This window comes from Phyllopteryx taeniolatus, chromosome 12 (genome assembly GCF_024500385.1).
Source record: "Phyllopteryx taeniolatus isolate TA_2022b chromosome 12, UOR_Ptae_1.2, whole genome shotgun sequence".
NCBI classification, from domain to species: Eukaryota; Metazoa; Chordata; class Actinopteri; order Syngnathiformes; family Syngnathidae; genus Phyllopteryx; species Phyllopteryx taeniolatus.
The window spans coordinates 21,939,506-21,960,231 of record NC_084513.1 but is presented as its reverse complement, the minus strand read 5'-3'; the positions used below and the strand labels follow the sequence as shown (position 1 = coordinate 21,960,231).

General features: G+C 46.6%; 1 protein-coding gene across 4 annotated transcripts in view; it reads left to right on the top strand.

Annotated features, from left to right (window-relative positions):
• The window catches only part of ttn.1 (titin, tandem duplicate 1), a 196,003-nt gene that overhangs the window by 22,650 nt on the left and 152,627 nt on the right, over positions 1-20,726 (top strand). For all 4 annotated transcript variants that reach the window (XM_061792602.1, XM_061792600.1, XM_061792601.1 and 1 more), the window contains exons 17-33: positions 33-197; positions 283-451; positions 892-2,588; positions 3,594-3,875; positions 4,186-4,452; positions 5,478-5,750; positions 6,195-6,458; positions 7,111-7,371; positions 8,406-8,666; positions 8,952-9,215; positions 12,381-12,641; positions 14,899-15,159; positions 15,590-15,850; positions 16,008-16,149; positions 16,242-16,410; positions 17,084-17,315; positions 17,447-17,731. In XM_061792602.1, coding sequence (XP_061648586.1) covers positions 33-197; positions 283-451; positions 892-2,588; positions 3,594-3,875; positions 4,186-4,452; positions 5,478-5,750; positions 6,195-6,458; positions 7,111-7,371; positions 8,406-8,666; positions 8,952-9,215; positions 12,381-12,641; positions 14,899-15,159; positions 15,590-15,850; positions 16,008-16,149; positions 16,242-16,410; positions 17,084-17,315; positions 17,447-17,731 — 5,514 coding nt within the window. The remainder of the gene's footprint in view (positions 1-32; positions 198-282; positions 452-891; positions 2,589-3,593; positions 3,876-4,185; positions 4,453-5,477; positions 5,751-6,194; positions 6,459-7,110; positions 7,372-8,405; positions 8,667-8,951; positions 9,216-12,380; positions 12,642-14,898; positions 15,160-15,589; positions 15,851-16,007; positions 16,150-16,241; positions 16,411-17,083; positions 17,316-17,446; positions 17,732-20,726) is intronic.

Genomic DNA, 20,726 nt, shown 5'->3' with positions numbered 1-20,726 from the left:
CTTTGACTTCATGTGTTTTTGTTATTGCCCAGGACAACAAGTGGTCAGTGATTACACTCACAAGATTGTGATTAAAGAGGACGGTACTCAGTCCCTGATCATCACCCCAGCCATGCCACATGACTCTGGCGAGTGGACAGTGGTATCTCAGAACAGAGCTGGACGCTCATCTATCTCTGTCACGCTCACCGTCGATGGTAAAAATAGCTTGTCTGTCATTCGTTTTGGATGATGTTGATGTTTTAGATTATTTTTAAATTTTATTTTATGGTTGTTTTCCAGCCAAAGAAACCTTGGTGCGTCCACAGTTCACAGAGAGGCTGAGGAACATTAGCGTGAAACAAGGAACTCTGGTTGAACTGGCAGTCAGAGCCATCGGAAAGCCATTGCCAGACATTGTTTGGCTCAAAAATAGTGACATTGTCACGCCTCACAAGCATCCACATATCAAGTATGTTTTATATTACTCATTATAACAGTATTGTTACTGTGGTTTACATTGTAAAAAACATAAATTACAGTAGTCAAGAAATGTTTGTGATATCGATCTTTGGAGTGAAATTTCCTGATTACTAAAATGCACTTTAACAGGAATTTTGCTGTACAGCTCCATGGTAGAGAATCCTTAACTGAAACATTCAACAATTGGACGTGTGTATTCAAAAGTTTACACAAGTTCAAACTAGGTTCACTTGTGAAGGTTATATTGAATTTTATGTTCGTCCTGAAATTTCACCCCAAACAGAATATACCCAACCTTTGGTCAGTAGAGTAAGTTGCATGTAAAAGAGAAAAGACACGAGGGTCTTAGCACTCCACTGTCACTACTTGTGACTTTACTCAACAACACGATGAAAATAAGAGTGTGTTGACTTGACAATTGTGTTTCAGGATTGAAGGAACCAGAGGAGAAGCAACATTCCAGATCCCGTCTGCTTCGGGTTCAGACAGTGCATGGTACACAGCCACGGCCATCAACAAAGCTGGCAGGGACACCACCCGCTGCAGAGTCAACGTGGAGATGGACTATGCTGAACCAGAGCCAGAGAGGAAGCTCATTATTCCCAAAGGAACTTACAAGGCCAAAGAGATCGCCCCCCCAGAGCTGGAGCCCCTGCATCTCCGCTATGGCCAAGAGCAGTGGGAGGAAGGAGACCTTTATGACAAAGAGAAGCAGCAGAAACCGCAATTTAAGAAGAAGCTGACCTCCATACGAATGAAGAAATTTGGTCCCGCTCACTTTGAGTGCAGACTGATCCCGATTGGCGACCCCACAATGGTGGTAGAGTGGCTCCATGACGGCAAACCCCTGGAGGCCGCTAACCGGCTGCGCATGGTCAATGAATTTGGATACTGCAGTCTGGACTATGAGGTAGCGTACGCTCGAGACAGCGGCGTCATCACCTGCAGAGCCACCAACAAGTTCGGAGTGGATCAGAACTCGGCCACCCTGATTGTTAAGGACGAGAAGGGTCTGGTTGAGGAGACCCAGCTGCCTGAGGGGAGGATAGGAACGCACAGAATCGAGGAAATGGAGCGCATGGCTCACGAGGGAGGACCCACGGGAGTGGGCGCTGATGAGGAGACAGAAAAGACCAAACCCGAAATTGTCCTTCTTCCCGAGCCGACTCGAGTGCTGGAAGGTGACATTGCCCGATTCCGCTGCAGAGTGACCGGTTACCCTGTGCCCAAGGTCAACTGGTACCTCAACGGACAACTGATCCGCAAGAGCAAAAGATACAGACTGCGTTACGATGGGATTTACTACCTGGAGATTGTTGACATCAAGTGGTACGATTCAGGAGAGGTCAGAGTGGTTGCGGACAACAACCTAGGCTCTACTGAGCACACAGTTAAACTGGAGATTCAGCAGAGGGAGGATTTCAGGACGCATCTTCGTCGGGCTCCTGAGCCCAAAGCAGCTGAGGCTGCACCAGAACCTGGAAAAACTCCATTTGAAGTGGTGAAGGTGGAGCAAGCCTCAGAAGACAGTCAGCTGAAAGAGGTCATCAAGCTCAAGAAAGCCCAGAGGATTGTCCATGAAAAGGCTACCGAGGAGTCGGAGGAGTTGAGGAGCAAGTTCAAGCGCAGGACAGAAGAGGGCTATTACGAGTCCATCACGGCTGTGGAACTCAAGTCTCGTAAGAGAGACGAGTCCTATGAGGATCTGCTGAGGAAGACAAAGGAAGACCTACTTCATCGAGCCAAGCAGAAGGAGGAGGAAAAGAAGAAAAAAGAGGAAGAGCGGCGCAAAATCACTGCCAAATCACTCAAACCGGAAAGGGTCAAGCTCTCAGCAAGCATGGAAGCTCCCAAAATCCTGGAGCGCATATCAAGTCAGACAGCGGCACGAGGGGACGAAGTCAAGTTCAGAGTCCGTGTTGTCGGCAGACCAGAACCTGAGTGCCAATGGTTCAAAAATGGTGTACAACTGGAGAAGACTGAGCGGGTTTATTGGTTCTGGCCTGAGGACCACGTGTGTGAGCTGTTGATCAGAGACGTAACAGCTGAGGACTCGGCTAGCATCATGGTCAAAGCCGTCAACTCTGCCGGCGAGACCTCCAGTCATGCTTTCCTCCTGGTGCAAGGTAAGCCCAACTTTGACACGAGTCTTTCTGAGGCATGTTCTTCACGAGCAGCAAATACACAGAATCTTTTAAGATCTAACGGCCTGACTTACTCAGACACAGAAAAAGCGAGCGCTAAATTGCATGTTGACTCTTAACAGATGGCATGCCTTGTTGGTGGGTGTGTTGCACCTGGTCCACCAAATTGTGGCGCAATTGGCAACAGGTGGAAAGGGGTTTATGCAGGGTGGAGAGCACCCTATTTAAATGAGGGTTTTGCTCTTCAGGTAACTCTGATGCTTTTCACCATGGAACATTTAGGAGAGCACCGCAGACGCAGAATGAAGTCTGAAGTGTTGGAATTGATTGGTGCTGGTGAAAGGGGCAAACAAAATATATTACTGAGTTAAAAGTATCTAACGTCTGATTATTTCTATTTGTTTGACTTACTGGAACTCCCGAGTGTGTGGGAGTAGGATGTAGCTGCCTATCATGTGTTGCATTATGTTTAAAAGTTGGGACAGCACACCTAAAAAACTGCGCTGGGAGACGACAGCACCAATTGCCACAATGTGCTGAAATGAAATGAATGAATGAATGAACTACAGTTTTGTCATAGGTGATATGGCACCACTTAACTGGCAATGGCAGGAAGTAAGCCCTTCGATCATTTCAAGTTCAAAAATTGCCTTGCTGAATAGACACTATGTCTCTATAATTTTTTTCCAGGATTCGAAAAATGATTACATGAGTGGAAGAGCTCCGTTCTCCCTGTGTCGTCTTATGTTGTTTACACCTCCTCCTTACCACAATAACCCCAGTCATGGTTACGCACAGCAGTGCCATTTGCAAAATCGGCCACTGCGATTCATCTCTGGTTTGATAAACCACGTTATGCATGCTAAACTAACCGATTTGCCTTCTGGATACTACTACCATTCTGTTTTTGCTCGCACAACTCTTTAGTAAATCGGACACTTAGTGCTTTTCTGCTGTTGACACAAAGTCTCTGTTTGGATGGTGCAGCAAAACAAGTAATTAACTTCACACAAAAGTTGGAAGACATCAATGCCAAGGAAAAAGACACGATGGCCACGTTTGAGTGTGAAACCAATGAACCCTTCGTCAAGGTCAAATGGTTGAAGAACGATACCGAGATCTTCTCTGGAGACAAGTTCAGGATGCACTCGGACAGGAAAGTCCACTTCCTGTCTGTGCTCATGCTGGAAATAAAAGACAATGCAGAATATTCCTGCGTGGCCGTAGACGACGACCTCATCAGAACCAGTGCCAAGCTGCATGTTGAAGGTGGGTGGGCTCAATGAGAGATACCGCATACAGTACCTCACAAAAGTGAGTAAGTTCGCCCCTGACATTTTTGTAAATATGTGAGTCTGTCTTTTCATGGGACAAAACTGAAGAAATCAAATTTTGCTACAATTAGAAGTAGTCAGTGTACAGCTCATATAACAGTGTAAATTTACTGTCCCTTCAAAATAGGTCCCATGTTGTCCCATGAAACGACAGAATCAAATATTTACAAGAATGCGAGAGGTGTATTCATTTTGTGTGTAGCCGGCATGTTGGATGGAACACGACTTTGATGTGGCACCAACAGGAGCTCCGCTGGAGATCCTGAAAGCCCTTGAGAGCGCTGATGTGCCGGAGAGCTACTCTGGAGAGTTTGAATGTGAGCTTTCCCGAGAGGATGCTGAGGGTGTGTGGTTCTTCGGAGACAAGCAGCTGTCTCCAAGCAGCAAGCACGTCATCTCGTCGCGGCGCGGGCGTTATAGCCTGTCCGTCAAGGACGTCAACAAGGGAGACCAGGGACAATACTCCTTTGCAGTGGGCGACTTGAAGACACATGCTTCCCTCAAGATGAAATGTGAGTCCGGGAGATGTCTGACAATCGCTTCCAAAGTTTTGCCTTTTTTTTCGAATCATTTCGCACTTTTCCCACTTTTATAGTCACAGAAACATTCCACACCAACACAGATTTTGTTGATATTCTCACCACTTTTTTGACATTGTAATACTTCCAAATTTTCCAACCGATTCAAACCATTCAAACTTAAAAATTACAAAAAAAATTAAAAAATCAGGGCATCTTGGGAACTATTTTCTACATTCCCAAATGTTTACAATGAAATTAAATGAAAATATATTTTATTTTATTATTTTATATTTGCCTGCTCTTTTTCCCCACAATGCCACATTTTCATTAAAACAAACAAACAAACAAACATTCAAGTGGATGAAACATTCAATTAAAATGTTTTCAATCTTTTCCACCCCAAATTGAAACTGTTGAGCTCATTCAAAACATCTTTCAAACTGTTTTCTACATTCCCCAAATTCCTAAAATTTCACAATTCCTAAATTACGGCCTACGCTATTTTACACATTAATGTCTTCTTTTCACATTTCATGACCGATTCCAAACATTCCAACTTCAAAATATTCAGCTCATTCGGTACCTCTTGGGAGCTATTTGCCACATTCCCCAAATTCCCAAACGTTATCAATAAAATTACCAAATGAAAGAGATATTTTGCACATTGACCTCCTTCCACATTTCTTGACCAATTCAAACCATTCCAACTTCTAATAGCACATTCTACATTTCAGCAATTCAGTTCCTTCCACAGCATTTCATTTCAGCATCAGCACTTCAGCATTCACACGCAATTTCTACACAAATTCCATTCTCTAGCATGTTGTATAATTTATTTACAAACCGCTGCTAAATCTGGAATGTATTGATAGTTTGCACCGCACCATTCATACTTATTTATGCCCTTACTCACTTTATGTTGTGAACTTGAGCAAATAACCGTGCCGCAAACTGCTCCCTTAATTTTGGATGAAAAAGGTTTTCTGAAACTGAAGGATGCACGTTTCCTGTTTCAGTCCGACCGGTGACCCTGATGCAGCCTCTCGCCGATCTGACTGTCTGCGAGGGGGACATTGCTCAAATGGAGGTGAAGTTCTCTCAGGGGAACGTCGAAGGTACCTGGATGAAGGACGGACAAGCTGTAACTGTCTCGGACCGGGTGCACCTGGTTATCGACAAACAAATCCACAAACTCCTAATTGAGGACACCAGGAAGGACGACTTTGGCGTTTACTCCTTTGAGGTTCCTACTCAGGGGATCTCCACCACTGCAAAGCTGAATATTCGCAGTAAGTAACATGCTTTACAATTCCGACATGAAGCTTAAGGTGCTGCACACTGAACTTACTGCTGTTCTTAACCCTATATATAACACCCAATACATACAAGTTAGCATTTTATATTTCCTTTGAGTAGTTACAACAAAAATCAATAGTTTTATGAGCCTCTTTCCAACGGGTTGAGATGTCACTTGATGGTAAAAAGAGGCTAAAACGGGAAGAAATACACAGCTCCAAGACTTGGGGACATTGGATTTATTGTATTTTTGGATTGTTTTTCATTCATTCTATCATCCCTCTAAAAGCGCAGTCGACTATGATGTTCCGTTGACATCGATGCGCCTTAAAACTGATTTTTTGCTTTCTCAATATGCTCTTCTCATTGGCTGAACGGTAACTTAAAGGCTCATTGTGCTTTGACAAATAACCCACCGGTGGTGTCTTGCAACGCAGCAATTGGCATCCTGAGCCCACTGAGGGACACGAGCGCAGTTGAAGGCACCAAGACCGTTCTGGAGGCCAAGATCTCTGCTCAGGATATCAGCTCGGTCAAGTGGTGCCACAACGACAAACCGATGACGCCCAGTGACCGGGTCCAGATGGTGGCCAAGGGAGCCAAACAGCGCCTGGTCTTCAATAGAACCTTCGCCTCAGACGAAGGACACTACAAGCTGGTGGTTGGCCGAGTCGACACCAGCTGCAGATTGTCTGTACTGAGTAAGTCGTTGTTTTGACGTTTGTCCTTTGTGAGCAAGTCGACATTTCATCACGTTAACGCAGGGATTGAAATACTGTACATGAGCCAGCGGTGTTAGAGCAAAAGTGAACCCTCATTTATTGGCGGGGATACGTTCCAGACCCACCCGCGATGGAAATCTGCATGAGAGACCTAACAATTAAACTGTTTTACTCCTCCCGCACATTTTAAACACATTTAAACTTTATAAAAGACACTTTTTAAAGTACTATTTAGCATCTGTTGTCACTCTCTCGCAGTCAACAAATTGGAGACCGTGCTATGGGTTGTTACTGGATAGAGTGAACAGCACCATCTGTTGAACATCCTGAGAACAAACACTGAGAAGGAAAGAAAATGGTACCTGATGTCCAGAAATGAAATGATGGGGAGGTGGATCATTTTTTTTCAGTCATCAGTTCATTGAAGACTCTAAATGGTCCTTAGATGAGTGTGAGTTTTTCAATATATGCCCTGCGACTGGCTGACAACCAGTCCAGGGTGTACCCCGCCTCTCCCCCAAAGCCAGGTGGGATAGGCTTCAGCCCACCTATGACTCTAATGTGGCTAAGCGTGATATAAAATGATGGATGGTTAGTGAATTCTCAACTCTTGAATCTTTGGTGTGTGCAGCCGTCCAAATCCTGGTCCCGATGAAGGACAAGAAGTGCGCCGAGTCGGAGAATGTGACCTTTGAGGTGGAAGTACCTCACCCCGGCATCGATGCCTTCTGGACTTTCAAGGGGCAGCCGCTCAAAGCAGGAAGCAAATACAAGATGGAATCTAAGAACACGTTGCACACTCTGACGGTCCTAAATGCTATGAAGGACGAGGAGGGCGAGTACGCCTTTGCTGCCGGAGAGAAGACATGCGCTGCATTGCTCACCGTCTCAGGTATGAGGACATGGTTGGTTTGCTGGCGGTCTCTTGGGACAAACCCGCCCAGCGCCCTAGTGGCGTGCAGGTGCACTTTTTCGCAGGTTGGATGGCGCAGGTTCCTGTGGTCCCGCCGGTTTCTCTGTACTGGGGTCCTTGTAGTTCCTTTGCTTCTGTGTGCTGGGTGCTGGCCGAGCTTGGGCCCCCCGGCGACCCAATCTACAGCACTGGTTGGGCCACCAATTGGTGCTGCAAAGGTATTTGGGGCCAAAACTGCTCAATGTATGGATATGAGGACTCCCGGGATTTGGAGGGGTCCAAATGCGTCTAATGCTCAAATGGCTGCCTTTATGTTTCTGCCCTTTTTTGTTCAGCTTAGCTTGCTGCACATATTATGACATTTCTAGTTTCAAATAATAAATAATAATGCTTTCTTTTTATTTTATTTTTTAACTTCAGTGAGGGCAGGCAAAGGTCACCACACTCTCATGCACAGAAGCAAAGCCTAAATGCTGCAAGATGAAAACATTACAAAGTTTGTTATTTTTTTTTACCAGTCTTGGCATAAATTATATGAAAACTTGCAGACAAAAATGACAGAAAGGACTCCACCAAGCAGAAACCTGCACAGGACTGGGGTTGCAAAGGGGTAGAAAATATCTTATGAATTTTACGTTAAAGTTCAATAGGATTTTTTTTTTTTTAAATATTGCAAATTGGAAACTTTCCACGGGAATTATGGGAAATGGGGGTAATTTAATGGAAAGCTATCACATTTAAGCATCAATATAAACCTTTTATTTTGCTATATGCAGACATTCATACAAAATAATACACATAAGAAGCATGACATTTCAACAGATTTACATTTTTTTACACTATTATGAACCAACTTTCCATTTTGTAAATTTCTTTTTTATTTCCACTTATTCCCATAAATTCCCATTTGATTTTCATGAAAAGTGTCCAACTTTGAACATTCCCGGGATTTTGCAAGCCAACACATGGCTGAAGTTGATGTGGTAGAGATGATGAAAATCTCCTGTCACCAGGCGGCGCCATCAGGAAGCCTCTTCAGGACACGGTGGTGGCCGACTCACAGACGGCCGAGCTGGTGTGTGAAGTCGCAAACCCTTCAGTGGAGGGCAAGTGGCTGAAAGACGGCCAGCCTATGGACTTCAACGAGAACGTCCTGAACCAGGTTAACGGCTCCGTCAGAAGCCTCGTCATCGTCATTACCACAGCCAATGACGTCGGAGAGTACACTTACCAGATCGCGCGCTCCAAGACCTCGGCCACTCTCAAGGTCGAAGGTAGGCCCTGGGCGATTCACAAACTTCACTCTAGAAATGGGCTCTTCTTGCAAGTTTACAACAGACAAACCCAGAAGCAGAACAGATAGATGGATAGATGGGTTTAGGAAGGTAGGCAGGCAGGCAGACAGACAGACAGACAGACAGACAGACAGACAGACAGACAGACAGACAGACAGACAGACAGAATGGATCTTCGACTCGCAGTTAGAAGCACTTAGACCAGTAAAGCAAAAGTCTGGTCCAGTCTGGTGCTGAGAATAAATCTCCATGTTTTTTCAACAGCCGTAAAGGTGAGGAAGACACTGAAAAACTTGAATGTGGTCCAGACACAAGACGCCGTGTTCAGCTTGGAGCTAACCCACCAGAACGTGAGGGGAGCACAGTGGATCAAGAACGGCGTTGAGCTCAAGCAAAGCAACAAATACGAGATCAGCGTCAGTGGCACTGTGCACACCTTGAAGATCAACAACTGCACCCCACAGGATGAGTCAGTTTATTCTTTCAAGTTGGGGAAACTGTCGGCCAATGCCAGGTTGAACGTTGAAAGTAAGCGCCTGTCATTTTGTCAACTTTTGTCAAGTAACAGCTCCACATACCGCAATGCGCCATGACGTTACACGTTCTTCCGGGTGGCAAAAGGCGGAGTGTTCGTCGATGGCACCACGAGTATACCAACCCTTTCATGCAGAGCAATTAAGAAAACAGGCTAAGTGGCTTGAATGAACTTATTTTCTTCTTATGTGGTAGTACAGGAAGTCTTCTGTCATTCTCTCACATTCAAACTCTGAGTTTCAAACTAAGACTCTAAGTTTGAATATGTGACTTTTCGGTCGAAAAGAAGATGTTACCTGAGATGAACTGCTTGGAAGGGAGACCCAACGGCAGCAGTAATTTACATTCATTCATCTTCCGTACCGCTTATCTTCACTGGACCCTGCTGGACCCTATCTCGGCTAACTCTGGGCAAGAGGCGGGGTACGCCCAGAACTGGTCGCCAGCTAATCGCAAGGCACATAGAAGCAAACAACGATTCACGCTCACATTCACACCTACGGGCAATTTAGAGTTGTCAATTAACCTAGCATGCATGTTTTTTGGATGTGGGAGGAAACCGGAGTACCCGGAGAAAAGCCACATAGGCACAGGGAGAACATGCAAACTCCACACAGGCGAGGCCGGGATTTGAACCCGCAACCTCAGAACTGTGAGGCAGATGTGCTAACCCCTTGGTTATTAAGTTGATTAAATTGTTGATTGTGTGGTGGAAATTCAGACATCATTGAGGGACTGGTTAATTATAACCTTAATCGATGATAATAATAATCCATCCATCCATTTTCCGAACCGCTTATCCCGATTAGGGTCGTGGGTGTGCTGGAGCCTATCCCAGCTATCTTCGGGCGAGAGGTGGGGTACACCCTGAACTGGTCGCCAGCCAATCGCTGGGCACACAGAAACAAACAACGATTCACACTCACATTCACACCTACGAGTAATTTAGAGTTTCCAATTAACTTTTGGGATGTGGGAGGAAACCGGAGTACCCGGAGAAAAACCCCGCAGGCACGGGGAGAACATGGAGACTCCACACAGACGAGGCCGGATTTGAACCCACAACCTCAGAAATGTGAGGCAGTGCCGCAATAATAATAATAATAATAATAATACTAATACTAATAACAATAATAATAATAATAATAATAATAATTCTTATTACGATAGGGACCTGTGGCCTGCAATTGGCTGGTGACCAGGTTAGGGTGTACCCCGCAGCCGTGGCCCAATGGTTAAGATCATCGGCTGCCACCGTGGTGGAACTAGGTTCAAAACCCCGACTGGACCATCCGCCACCATCCCCCGGACTCATAGCTGTGGTGTCCTTGAGCAAGACACTGATACCCCGAAATGCTCCCCGGTTGCTTCAGCTAGCCCCTGCTCCAGTGTGTTCCACTAACATGTGTATGTGTTCACTGTGAGGGGTAAAATGCAGAGAACAAATTTCGTGTGCATGCATGCATGCATGTCCCTGACAATAAAGGTGATTCTTCTTCTTCTATTGTCCAAAGTCAGCTGGGATTGGCTCTAGCACACATGCGACCCTAGTGAGGATAAGCGGTTCAGAGAATGGATGCATGGATAATAATTGAGGAGATAGCAATAAAGAAATGCCTTTAACTTGGTCATGGTAGATGTAACCTAAAGGGTAGCATACTACTATCTTTTTAAAATAATTTGGCAAGTCGTTTGAGCATTTTTCTGACATCCTGCTAGTGCGCTGAATTTTCCATGCATTAATAAACTTTTTGTCCTCATTAATGAGACAATTCAATGACTAGTAGAACAACTATGACAGCCCAGTAGAAGAATTACATTTTACTAGTGGGGCAAAACTCTGCACCAGTTGACATCTGCATGCTACTAGTACTTAACTCGTAGAATTTTATATTGTACCAGTTGCACTAGCGTAGGATTGAGTGGTACATTTTGACTGATGTTGACTTCCAATCTGTTAGGATATAGTAGTTTCCCTGTGATCCAACTAAGAAGGCTATGATGGCTGGAACTTGACCTGTCTATTGGTGGATTAATGGCACAGACATGCTCTTTTGATGATGAAATGGAAAGCACTCTGCAGTCGACCCAACCCAAACTCACTTCAAACTTCACATTTCAACTTGAAACTCGATGGAGGTTAGGTTGTGAGTCTGTCCGTTTAGAAGTGGCTTCTACGTCTTGTAATCGTCTCTGAACAACTATTTGAGACATCCACTCCGTTCATCCCTCACCCACAGGTTCCATTGGATTTATGTGGACTTTTTTTCAAGAAACGGAACGCAGCACAGTGAATGAGTGGTTAGCACATTCTCCTCACAGTTCAGAGATTGAGGGTTCAAATCCAGCCTTCCTGCGTGGTGTTTGCATGTTCTCTCTGTGCTTGCTTGGTGCTTTCTGCAGGTACTCCAGCTCCTTGGTAATTCCGAGAGGCAGAAAAGTGATTGACTACCATTGACCTGAATTGAAAACCCTGACAAAAACTTGTTTTGCATAGCCAGATATACCCCGAAATTTTTAGGTTTAACTCCATTTCCTTAAAAAAAAATTTAAGATTTATCTAGCGGAACCTGTGGGTGAGGAGGAGGAGGATAAATGGAGTGGATGTCTTAAATGGTTGTACTGCCTGCCTGCTGGAGTAGTGGCCACTTCTAAAGGGACTGACAGGGAAGCAAACCTCATCATGACCATGACAGTGCGTTTAGTTTGAGTATCACCCTAGCTGAGTAGACTACAGCGCGGTATCCATTTCAGCATCAAAAGAGCACGTCTGTGCCATTAATTAGCAACAAAAAAGTCAATTAATGAGCTTTCCACTCAAAAATCATGTTAACTATGTCTGAATTTCCACCACATCTTTTTTTTTTTTTAAATCAGTTTATCTGCTAAAATGGACATTGCAGCAATTTAGCTCATGTAACATCTTTTCAACTGACACGCCACAGATTCAAACTGTGGTGGTCGAGAAGAAGGCTAAAAACATCATTCTAGCCATTTCCCAATTTTACAATGGCTCTGCCTTGGTCAAAGGACATTGGAGGCTTTGTTTAGTGTGGTGCCTTCAGAGTTCAGTTGGGCTTTTGCAACCCGGAAAAATGTGCGACATCCTGGTGAAATGTCCTGTAGAATCCTTGCGATCACATTCAATGTTCCTCACAGCCATCAAGATCCTGAAGAAGCCCAAGGACGTAACATCGCTCCTTGGAGCCACAGCCGTGTTCGAGTTGGGCATCTCGGAGGACGATGTCCCTGTCAAGTGGCTGTTCAACAACACGGAGCTGAAGGCCGACGAGCACTACAGGATGACCTCGGAGAAGAAGACGCACAAACTGGTGGTCCAGGATGTGAACGGCAGAAAAGAGGGGGAGTACACGGCAGTGGTCGGTCATCTATGCTGCAGCGCTCGCCTCACCGTTGAGTGTAAGCGGCCATGTGGTCGGACCTCTTGAGACAGCCATGAAATACAGCCAACACCCCATGTAAATGCTAAGTCAACGCGTCAAGCCACTGAGATGCTGCATCGCCTGTTGACTTAAGAGTCTGAGACAAATTAGCCACTTGAACACAGTGCGTTTATTTTCTCCCATTCCTTCAGTGTGATTGTTTAACTCCAATAAATTGTAAATAACTTTCAATGAAGCTACAGCGCTCACAATCTGGAGACTGAGTCAATCCAGATTAAGCTCCTTAATACCTATTCTTTGCCCGTTGATCTTCTGCAATTGTCAGCAACACAGACTGACTTACTTATCCACTTCTCCAATTAAATATGACACCACCTCACTCACAGAGAGCATTGAGTTCCTTAACCAAATGCACGGCCTCCTCTTCTGAGCCCAAACTTGTCAGTCGTCCACATACGAGTTTCGATTAACAACTTTAGCAGTCTCAACAGAAAAGTCAGATTTTTTGTCATCAGCTGTTTTCACAGTTAAGTGCAACTGGCAGATGAAACTGCTCCAAAAGAAATGCACCATCATTCTCTTCAAGCTCTTTACTTATGTCGCCTTCAGGAAAGTCACACAGAAAGTCTGTGTCTTCACCTAGTGGAACATAGCCCATTGGGTATGTCATCCAGAAATGCTGTTTTGCAGGCTCCTGTCTAAAACGAGTGTGCACTCCGAGTAGAGAACTGATCAAGTTAGGACCCGGCAGTAACTTACCGTTTACTGATGTGCCTTTGTATGTGGCTCCACAATCAAACACCAACTCGTCCAGAAACCTTTCTGGGATTGTGATTGGGCAAGCATGGTACGGGTGAAGAGTGGGCCTCTCCTGACCCGAATATTGTGGGTTCGACCCTTGGCCCTAGGTGGAAAAGCGCCATACAAGTGGAAGCCCATTTATCTTACAAAAATATGGGGCGGCTCGTCCATTTACTATTTACCATAAACAGTGTGGTGGGTAATGTTTCCTCTTCTGCCTTGTAACTCCTGCTGAGGTACTTTTTTTTTTTACATAATCTTTAGCAATATTACCTAATTAAGAATGTGAACAATGCTCGTAGAATGGAACATTTTTCATAAACCTCCTTAATCCAAGTACAGTATCTTCTGTTTAGCCACTGTAAAGCTATTTGCCAGAGCTCTTAAAGGGCAACTGAAGGCAAGTATCCTGTAGCGTGGCAGTGGATTCCACGATTTCCATAAATCAGATGTCTTGTCTAGACATGTCTTTGTCCCCTGAGGCCTTTTTTAAAATTGTATTCGTGATTGCACTGATTGGTCAGCATGAGTCCCAGGTCACGCAGGAAAATTTGCTTCCCCATAACAGAAGCAAGGACCACGTCACTTGTGCAGCCATTTCCATTTAAAAGGACCATTGATGACCCAGCCCATCAATGTTCTCGTAGCGTATGGGCAATCTCCACAGCTGCTGACACTTCCCAAGGTTTAAAAATCTTGGGACCATCAACAAGCAACACTGGCCTTGATGCTGGGTATATTAATTGGTGACAAATAAGGCCACCTTTCCATCTCAGCAGCAGTGACATTGTCATCTGGAGTGGCTGGCATCTGTTTCTGTGTGAAAAGCTCTGGCGGAGACAAAAGTTTGTGTCGAAGACCTCACAACTCAAATCCCAAATACTGTAAAAACGATGCTGGAACAATATGTTCTTGTCCTATCTATCTTTTTTTTTTTCCTTTTTTTTTTTTTTTTTTAAACGAAAATCGGTTCTTTTAGCTGTGATCTTTGAGACATTCTCAACAGAATTGAGCCGTGCTACCATACGTCTCTACAATCTCATTTCCCTTCATGGACTTGACCTGCATAAGAATCATGGAGAGAATACAAGGATCCTTTCAGGCCCCCGTATGCCCACGTTTGTAGAAGAGTTTATAGCTGAACTCCTGACTCCTTTGTAAGTTCCAACTCAACATTAGTCTGTAATATGAAGCGCTGTTGGATGTTATTCATCATAAACTGCACATATCCAGCTGTTAATACAATCCCTGCATATGTGTCCAATGCATAAGAATCCAAAACAGATTATTGTCTCCTTCATGAAAAGCTCTTACAGCACTTTAATTAATAAACTTTGGCGCGGCATCACAGTGGCTGCGAGTGAACGAAGGACCAGGCTATAACGGGGAAACACTATTCTCTGTTTTGATACAATACAAAAAACATGGTAAGATTATAAATTAGCTTAGAAACCCTGCCTTTTGTTTCACAGCTCTTCGCGTGACTCGACCACTGAAGAGCGTGTCGGTGGCCGAGACCCAGACAGCCACCTTCGAATGCGAAGTGTCTCACTTTAACGTTCCATCCACCTGGCTGAAAAACGGCGTAGAAATCGAGATGAGCGAGAAGTTCCGCATCTTGGTGCAGGGCAAACTCCACCAGCTGAAGATCTCGAACACCGTCAGGGATGACTCTGCTGAGTACACCTTCGTGTGCAGGAATGACCGCGTGTCTGCCACGCTCATCGTCAACCGTAAATTGGGACATTTTTGTTGTTTTTTCCTCGCCATTGATTTATAGTCCTGAATCTGTCTAGATTGAGCCAATGTACATAATTTACGTTAGAAAACAATGTCACGGCACACCACTAAACAAAATGTCACAAAACCGGATACACAGATTAATGATGTATCTTATGCCATCTTGGGGAAGAGCATTTAATTGTTGTTACCTGACAGTATACATCGCTGTTACAGAGAGTTGAACAAAGATACATTTGTAGTAAATATTTTTATTGACTATATTCACACCTGATGATCCCACATGGCTGGCACAGTGGTTGAGAATGGCTTTGAAGACAAGTGATGAAAGCTACTGGTGAACAACACCAATTTCCCTTTAAGGGACAATGAAGAGATTTTGATTCTGATTTTTTCAAAAGGCATTTGTCTTGCCTTTTTCAGCCATCGTCATCACGGCCATGCTTCAGGACATAAAGGCTAAGGAGAAAGACACGGTCACGTTTGAGGTGAACGTCAACTATGAGGGAATCTTCTACAAATGGCTGAAGAACGGCGTGGAGATCCGCTCCACCGACAGATGCCAGTCTCGTTGTAAACAGCAAACGCACACGCTGAGCATCAGGAACGTTCACTTCGGCGACAGCGCAGAATATGGATTCATGACAGGACAGTCTATCACCACTGCAAAGCTCTTCGTAGAGGGTAAGCGTGGAGGATAACTCAGGGAGACTCAATGTTTTAAAACAGAAAGATTGGACTAACGGACGGATGGACAGACAGACCAGACAGAAAAACTGACTCCGTTCCTTGTGTATTTGGATTTGTCTAACTCAAAGTCCGCTTTGTTTTTTGGTGGTAGCTCGTGTTGTTGAATTCAACAAACACTTGAAGGACCTGAAGATCACAGAGAAGAAAAGAGCAACTTTTGAATGTGAAGTTTCAGAAGCAAACATCCAGGTGATGTGGATGAAGGACGGTCAGGAGCTGGAGACGTCTGACAGGTAGCTAAGCTTAGCTATTCCTCACCAAACACACTTCAAAGAATAAATGGAAGAAAACTCAACTGAAAAGTTCCCCGTGAATTTTCTCAAAGATACAAGATGACCTCAGAGAAGTTTTTGCACCGCTTAGTTGTGCCGTCCGTCCGTCTGTCTGACTCTGGAGAGTACACCGCTGTGGCCGGGTCCAGCATGTCCAAGGGGAACCTCACAGTCGAGGGGCGGGACATCAAGATCTCCGAGCCCACCAATAAAAACATAACTGTGAGTCCTTCAGCATCCATGTCGTCAAAAAGTGAACGCCCGTTTTTGGCAGGGCATACCTTCTGCCAAAGTCCATGATATAAAGAGACAATGTAAAAAAAATATATAAAAACACGCTTTGAACACATTTATTAAAACACACTTAATCTTTATTAAAAAAAAAACACTTTTGAAAGTATTCTTTAGCGCCTGTTCTCACTCGCTATCAAGAAGGGTGAAGTAAACAAAAAGAAGACTAGCTCACACAGTTCTCCAGAAAAATGTCAAGCGTGCTTGCTTCAAGCTGTTTGTCACTCCCTGTTGAAGTTTACGATAAAACTGACACAATAAACATAATGTTTACACAACCAAATCTTCAACCAAACCAGATCAAAACGCAAGTACAACTGCTACTTTAACACACATGGAGCAGCATCACATACAAAAAAACGAGAATTAAACTGTGTATATTAAAACACCAAAATGCTCAGAGTAACAAATGATACAGCACAATCAGTTCCAGCTCAGTGCTGCCTGGCGTGTTGTGTCACAACATGGTACTACACCAAAGGCACACAACTCTAAATTAGGATGTCACTGTATATTGTATATATAAAAAAAAAAAAGTTGTTTGAAAATCTGCAAAAGATGATATAGCAGATTTTGTCTCCCTTTTCTGTTGACATTTTTTTAGGTTGTTGAGAGACAAAGAGCGACTTTCGAGTTTGAAGTGAGTGAGGACGACGTGGAAGGTCGCTGGCTGAGAAATGGAACGGAGATCCACTTCTCAGTAGATGAGCGCTTCAGCTATGTCACCATCAGGAAGCTCCACCGTCTCACGATAGCCGAAACCTACAGGAGCGACACCGGGGAGTACGGCTTCATCGCCGGAAAGAACAAAAGCACTGTTAACCTTCACGTGCAACGTAAGTGGGGCTGTTGAAATTAATCGTATGATTAATGCATTGGCATGTGGTCATGAGTGGGGCGTGAACCAGGCTATGGCGCAACAAGTCTTCAGGACCTTAACACTCTTCCTTCCGTTCTCTGTGCCCAGTCCCCGAACCGCCTCAGGTGGTCCGCCCCATGCAGGACCAGACGGTGACGTCGGGCAAATCGGTTCGCTTCTCAGTGCGGGTGAACGGTCTGCCGCGGCCTCAGGTGAACTGGTATCGGGGCTCTCAGGCTCTGTCCACCAGCTCCATCTGCAAGTTCATTCACGACGAAGATGAGCACACACTGCTGCTCCTGGAAGTTTTCCCCGAGGATGCCGCTTTCTACAGCTGCGAGGTCAAAAATGACTTTGGAGAGGCGACGAGCTCCGCGTCGCTCAATGTGGAAGGTTCGTTCATGTGACTCTTAACATCAGCTTAGGTGATTTTATTGTGACATTCAGATTCAGATTCAGACAATCTCGGTGCCCCTCCTTGAGCCGTCACCTTATCGTGGTGGAGGGGTTTGTGTGTCCCAATTATCCTAGGAGCTAAGTTGTCTGGGGCTTTATGCCCCTGGCAGGGTCACCCATGGCAAACAGGTCCTAGGTGAGGGAGCAGACAAAGCACGGCTCAAAGCCCCCTTATGACGACGACAAAAAATGGACTCAGGTTTCCCTTGCCCGGACGCGGGTCACCGGGGCCCCCCTCTGGAGCCAGGCCTGGAGGTGGGGCTCGAAGGCGAGCGCCTGGTGGCCGGGCCTGCACCCATGGGGCCTGGCTGGGCACAGCCCGAAAGGGTAACCTGGGTCCACCTTCCCATGGGCTCACCACCTGTGGGAGGGGCCATAGGGGTCACGTGCAGTGCAAGCTGGGCGGTGGCCGAAGGCGGGGACCTTGGTGATCCCATCCCCGACTACAGAAGCTGGCTCTCGGGACGTGGAATGTCACCACACTGGCAGGGAAGGAGCCCGAGCTGGTGTGTGAGGTCGAGAAGTTCCGACTGGATATAGTCGGACTCGCCTCCACGGACAGCTTGGGCTTTGGTACCAGTCCTCTCGAGAGGGGTTGGACTCTCTTCCACTCTGGAGTTGCCCACGGTGAGAGGCGCCGAGCAGGTGTGGGTATACTTATTGCTCCCCGGCTCGGCGCCTGTACCTTGAGGTTCACCCCGGTGGACGAGAGGCTAGCCTCCCTCCGCCTTCGGGTGGGGGGACGGGTCCTGACTGTTATTTGTGCCTATGCACCATACAGCAGTTCAGAGTACCCACACTTTTTGGAGTCCTTGGAGGGGGTGCTGGAGAGCGCTCCCGCTGGGGACTCCATCGTTCTGCTAGGGGACTTCAATGCTCATGTAGGCAATGACAGTGAGACCTGGAAAGGCGTGATTGGGAGGAACGGCCCCCCCGATCAGTCGATGATCGACTTTGTGGTCGTGTTATCGGACTTGCGGCCGCATGTCTTGGACACTCGGGTGAAGAGAGGGGTGGAGCTGTCAACTGATCACCACCTGGTGGTGAGTTGGCTCCGATGGTGGGGGAAGATGCCGGTCCGACGTGGCAGGCCCAAACCTATTGTGAGGGTCTGCTGGGAACGTATGGCGGAATCCCCTGTCAGAAGGAGTTTCAACTCCCACCTCCGACAGAACTTTGCTCATGTTCTGGGGGAGGCGGGGGACATTGAGTCCGAGTGAACCATGTTCCATGCCTCCATTGCTGAGGCGGCCGACCGGAGCTGTGGCCGTAAGGTGGTTGGTGCCTGTTGTGGCGGCAATCCCCGAACTCTTTGGTGGACACCAACGGTGAGGGTTGCCGTCAAGCTGAAGAAGGAGTCCTATGAGGCCTTTTTGGCCTGTGGGACTCCTGAGGCAGCTGATGGGTACCGGCTGGCCAAGTGCAATCCAGCTTTGGTGGTCGCTGAAGCAAAAACTCATGGGAGGAGTTCGGTGAGGCCGTGGAGAAAGAGTTCCGGACAGCTTCGAGGAAAATCTGGTCCACCATTCGGCATCTCAGGAGGGGGAAGCAGTTCACCATCAACACTGTGTATAGTGGGGATGGGGCGCTGCTGACCTCGACTCGGGACGTTGTGAACCGGTGGGGAGAATACTTCGAAGACCTCCTCAATTCCACCGACACGCCTTCCCATGAGGGAGCAGAGTCTGGGTTCTCTGAGGGGGGCTCTCCTATCTCTGGGGTTGAGGTCTCCTCGGTGGCAAGGCCCCGGGGGTGGATGAGATTCGCCCGGAGTTCCTCAAGGCTCTGGATGTTGTAGGGCTGTCCTGGTTGACACGCCTCTGCAACATCGCATGGACATTGGGCACAGTGCCTCTGGATTGGCAGACTGGGGTGGTTGTCCCCCTTTTTAAGAAAGGGGACCGGAGGGTGTGTTCCAACTACAGGGGGATCACACTCCTCAGCCTCCCTGTTAAGGTCTATTCAGAGGTGCTGGAGAGGAGGGTCCATCGGGAAGTTGAATCTCAGATTCAGGAGTTGAAGTGTGCTTTTCGTCCTGGCCGTGGAACAGTGGACCAGCTCTACACGCTTGGCAGGGTCCTCGAGGGTGCATGGGAGTTCGCCCAACCAGTCTACATGTGTTTTGTGGACTTGGAGAAGGCGTTCGACCATGTCCCTCGGGGGGTGCTATGGGGTGTGCTTCGGGAGTATGGGGTGACGAACCCCCTGATACGGGCCGTTCGGTCCCTGTACGACCGGAGTCAGAGTCTGCTCCTCATATCCGGCAGTAAGTCGGACTCGTTTCCGGTGAGGGTTAGACTCTGCCAAGGCTGCCCTTTGTCACCGATTCTGTTCATAACTTTTATGGACAGAATTTCTAGGACCGCTGAGGCGCAGAGGGGCTCCGGTTTGGTGGCCTAAGTATTGCATCTCTGCTCTTTGCAGATGATGTGGTTCTGTTGGCTTCATCAAGCCGTGACCTCCAAATCTCACTGGAGCAGTTTGCAGCTGAGTGTGCAGCGGCTGAGATGAGAATCAGCACTTCCAAATCTGAGACCATGGTCCTCAGTCGGAAAAGGGTGGCGTGCCCTCTCCAGGTCATGGATGAGATCCTGCCCCAAGTGGAGGAGTTCAAGTATCTTGGGGTCTTGTTCACAAGTGAGGGAAGAATGGAACGGGAGATCGACAGGCGGATCGGTGCAGCGTCTGCAGTGATGCGGACTTTGTATCGATCTGTTGTGGTAAAGAAGGAGCTAAGCCGAAAGGCGAAGCTCTCGATTTACCGGTCGATCTACGTTCCTACCCTCACCTATGGTCACGAGCTGTGGGTCGTGACCGAAAGAACAAGATCCCGGATGCAAGCGGCCGAAATGAGTTTCCTCCGCAGGGTGTCCGGGCTCTCCCTTAGCGATAGGGTGAGAAGCTCGGTCATCCGGGAGGATCTCAGAGTAGA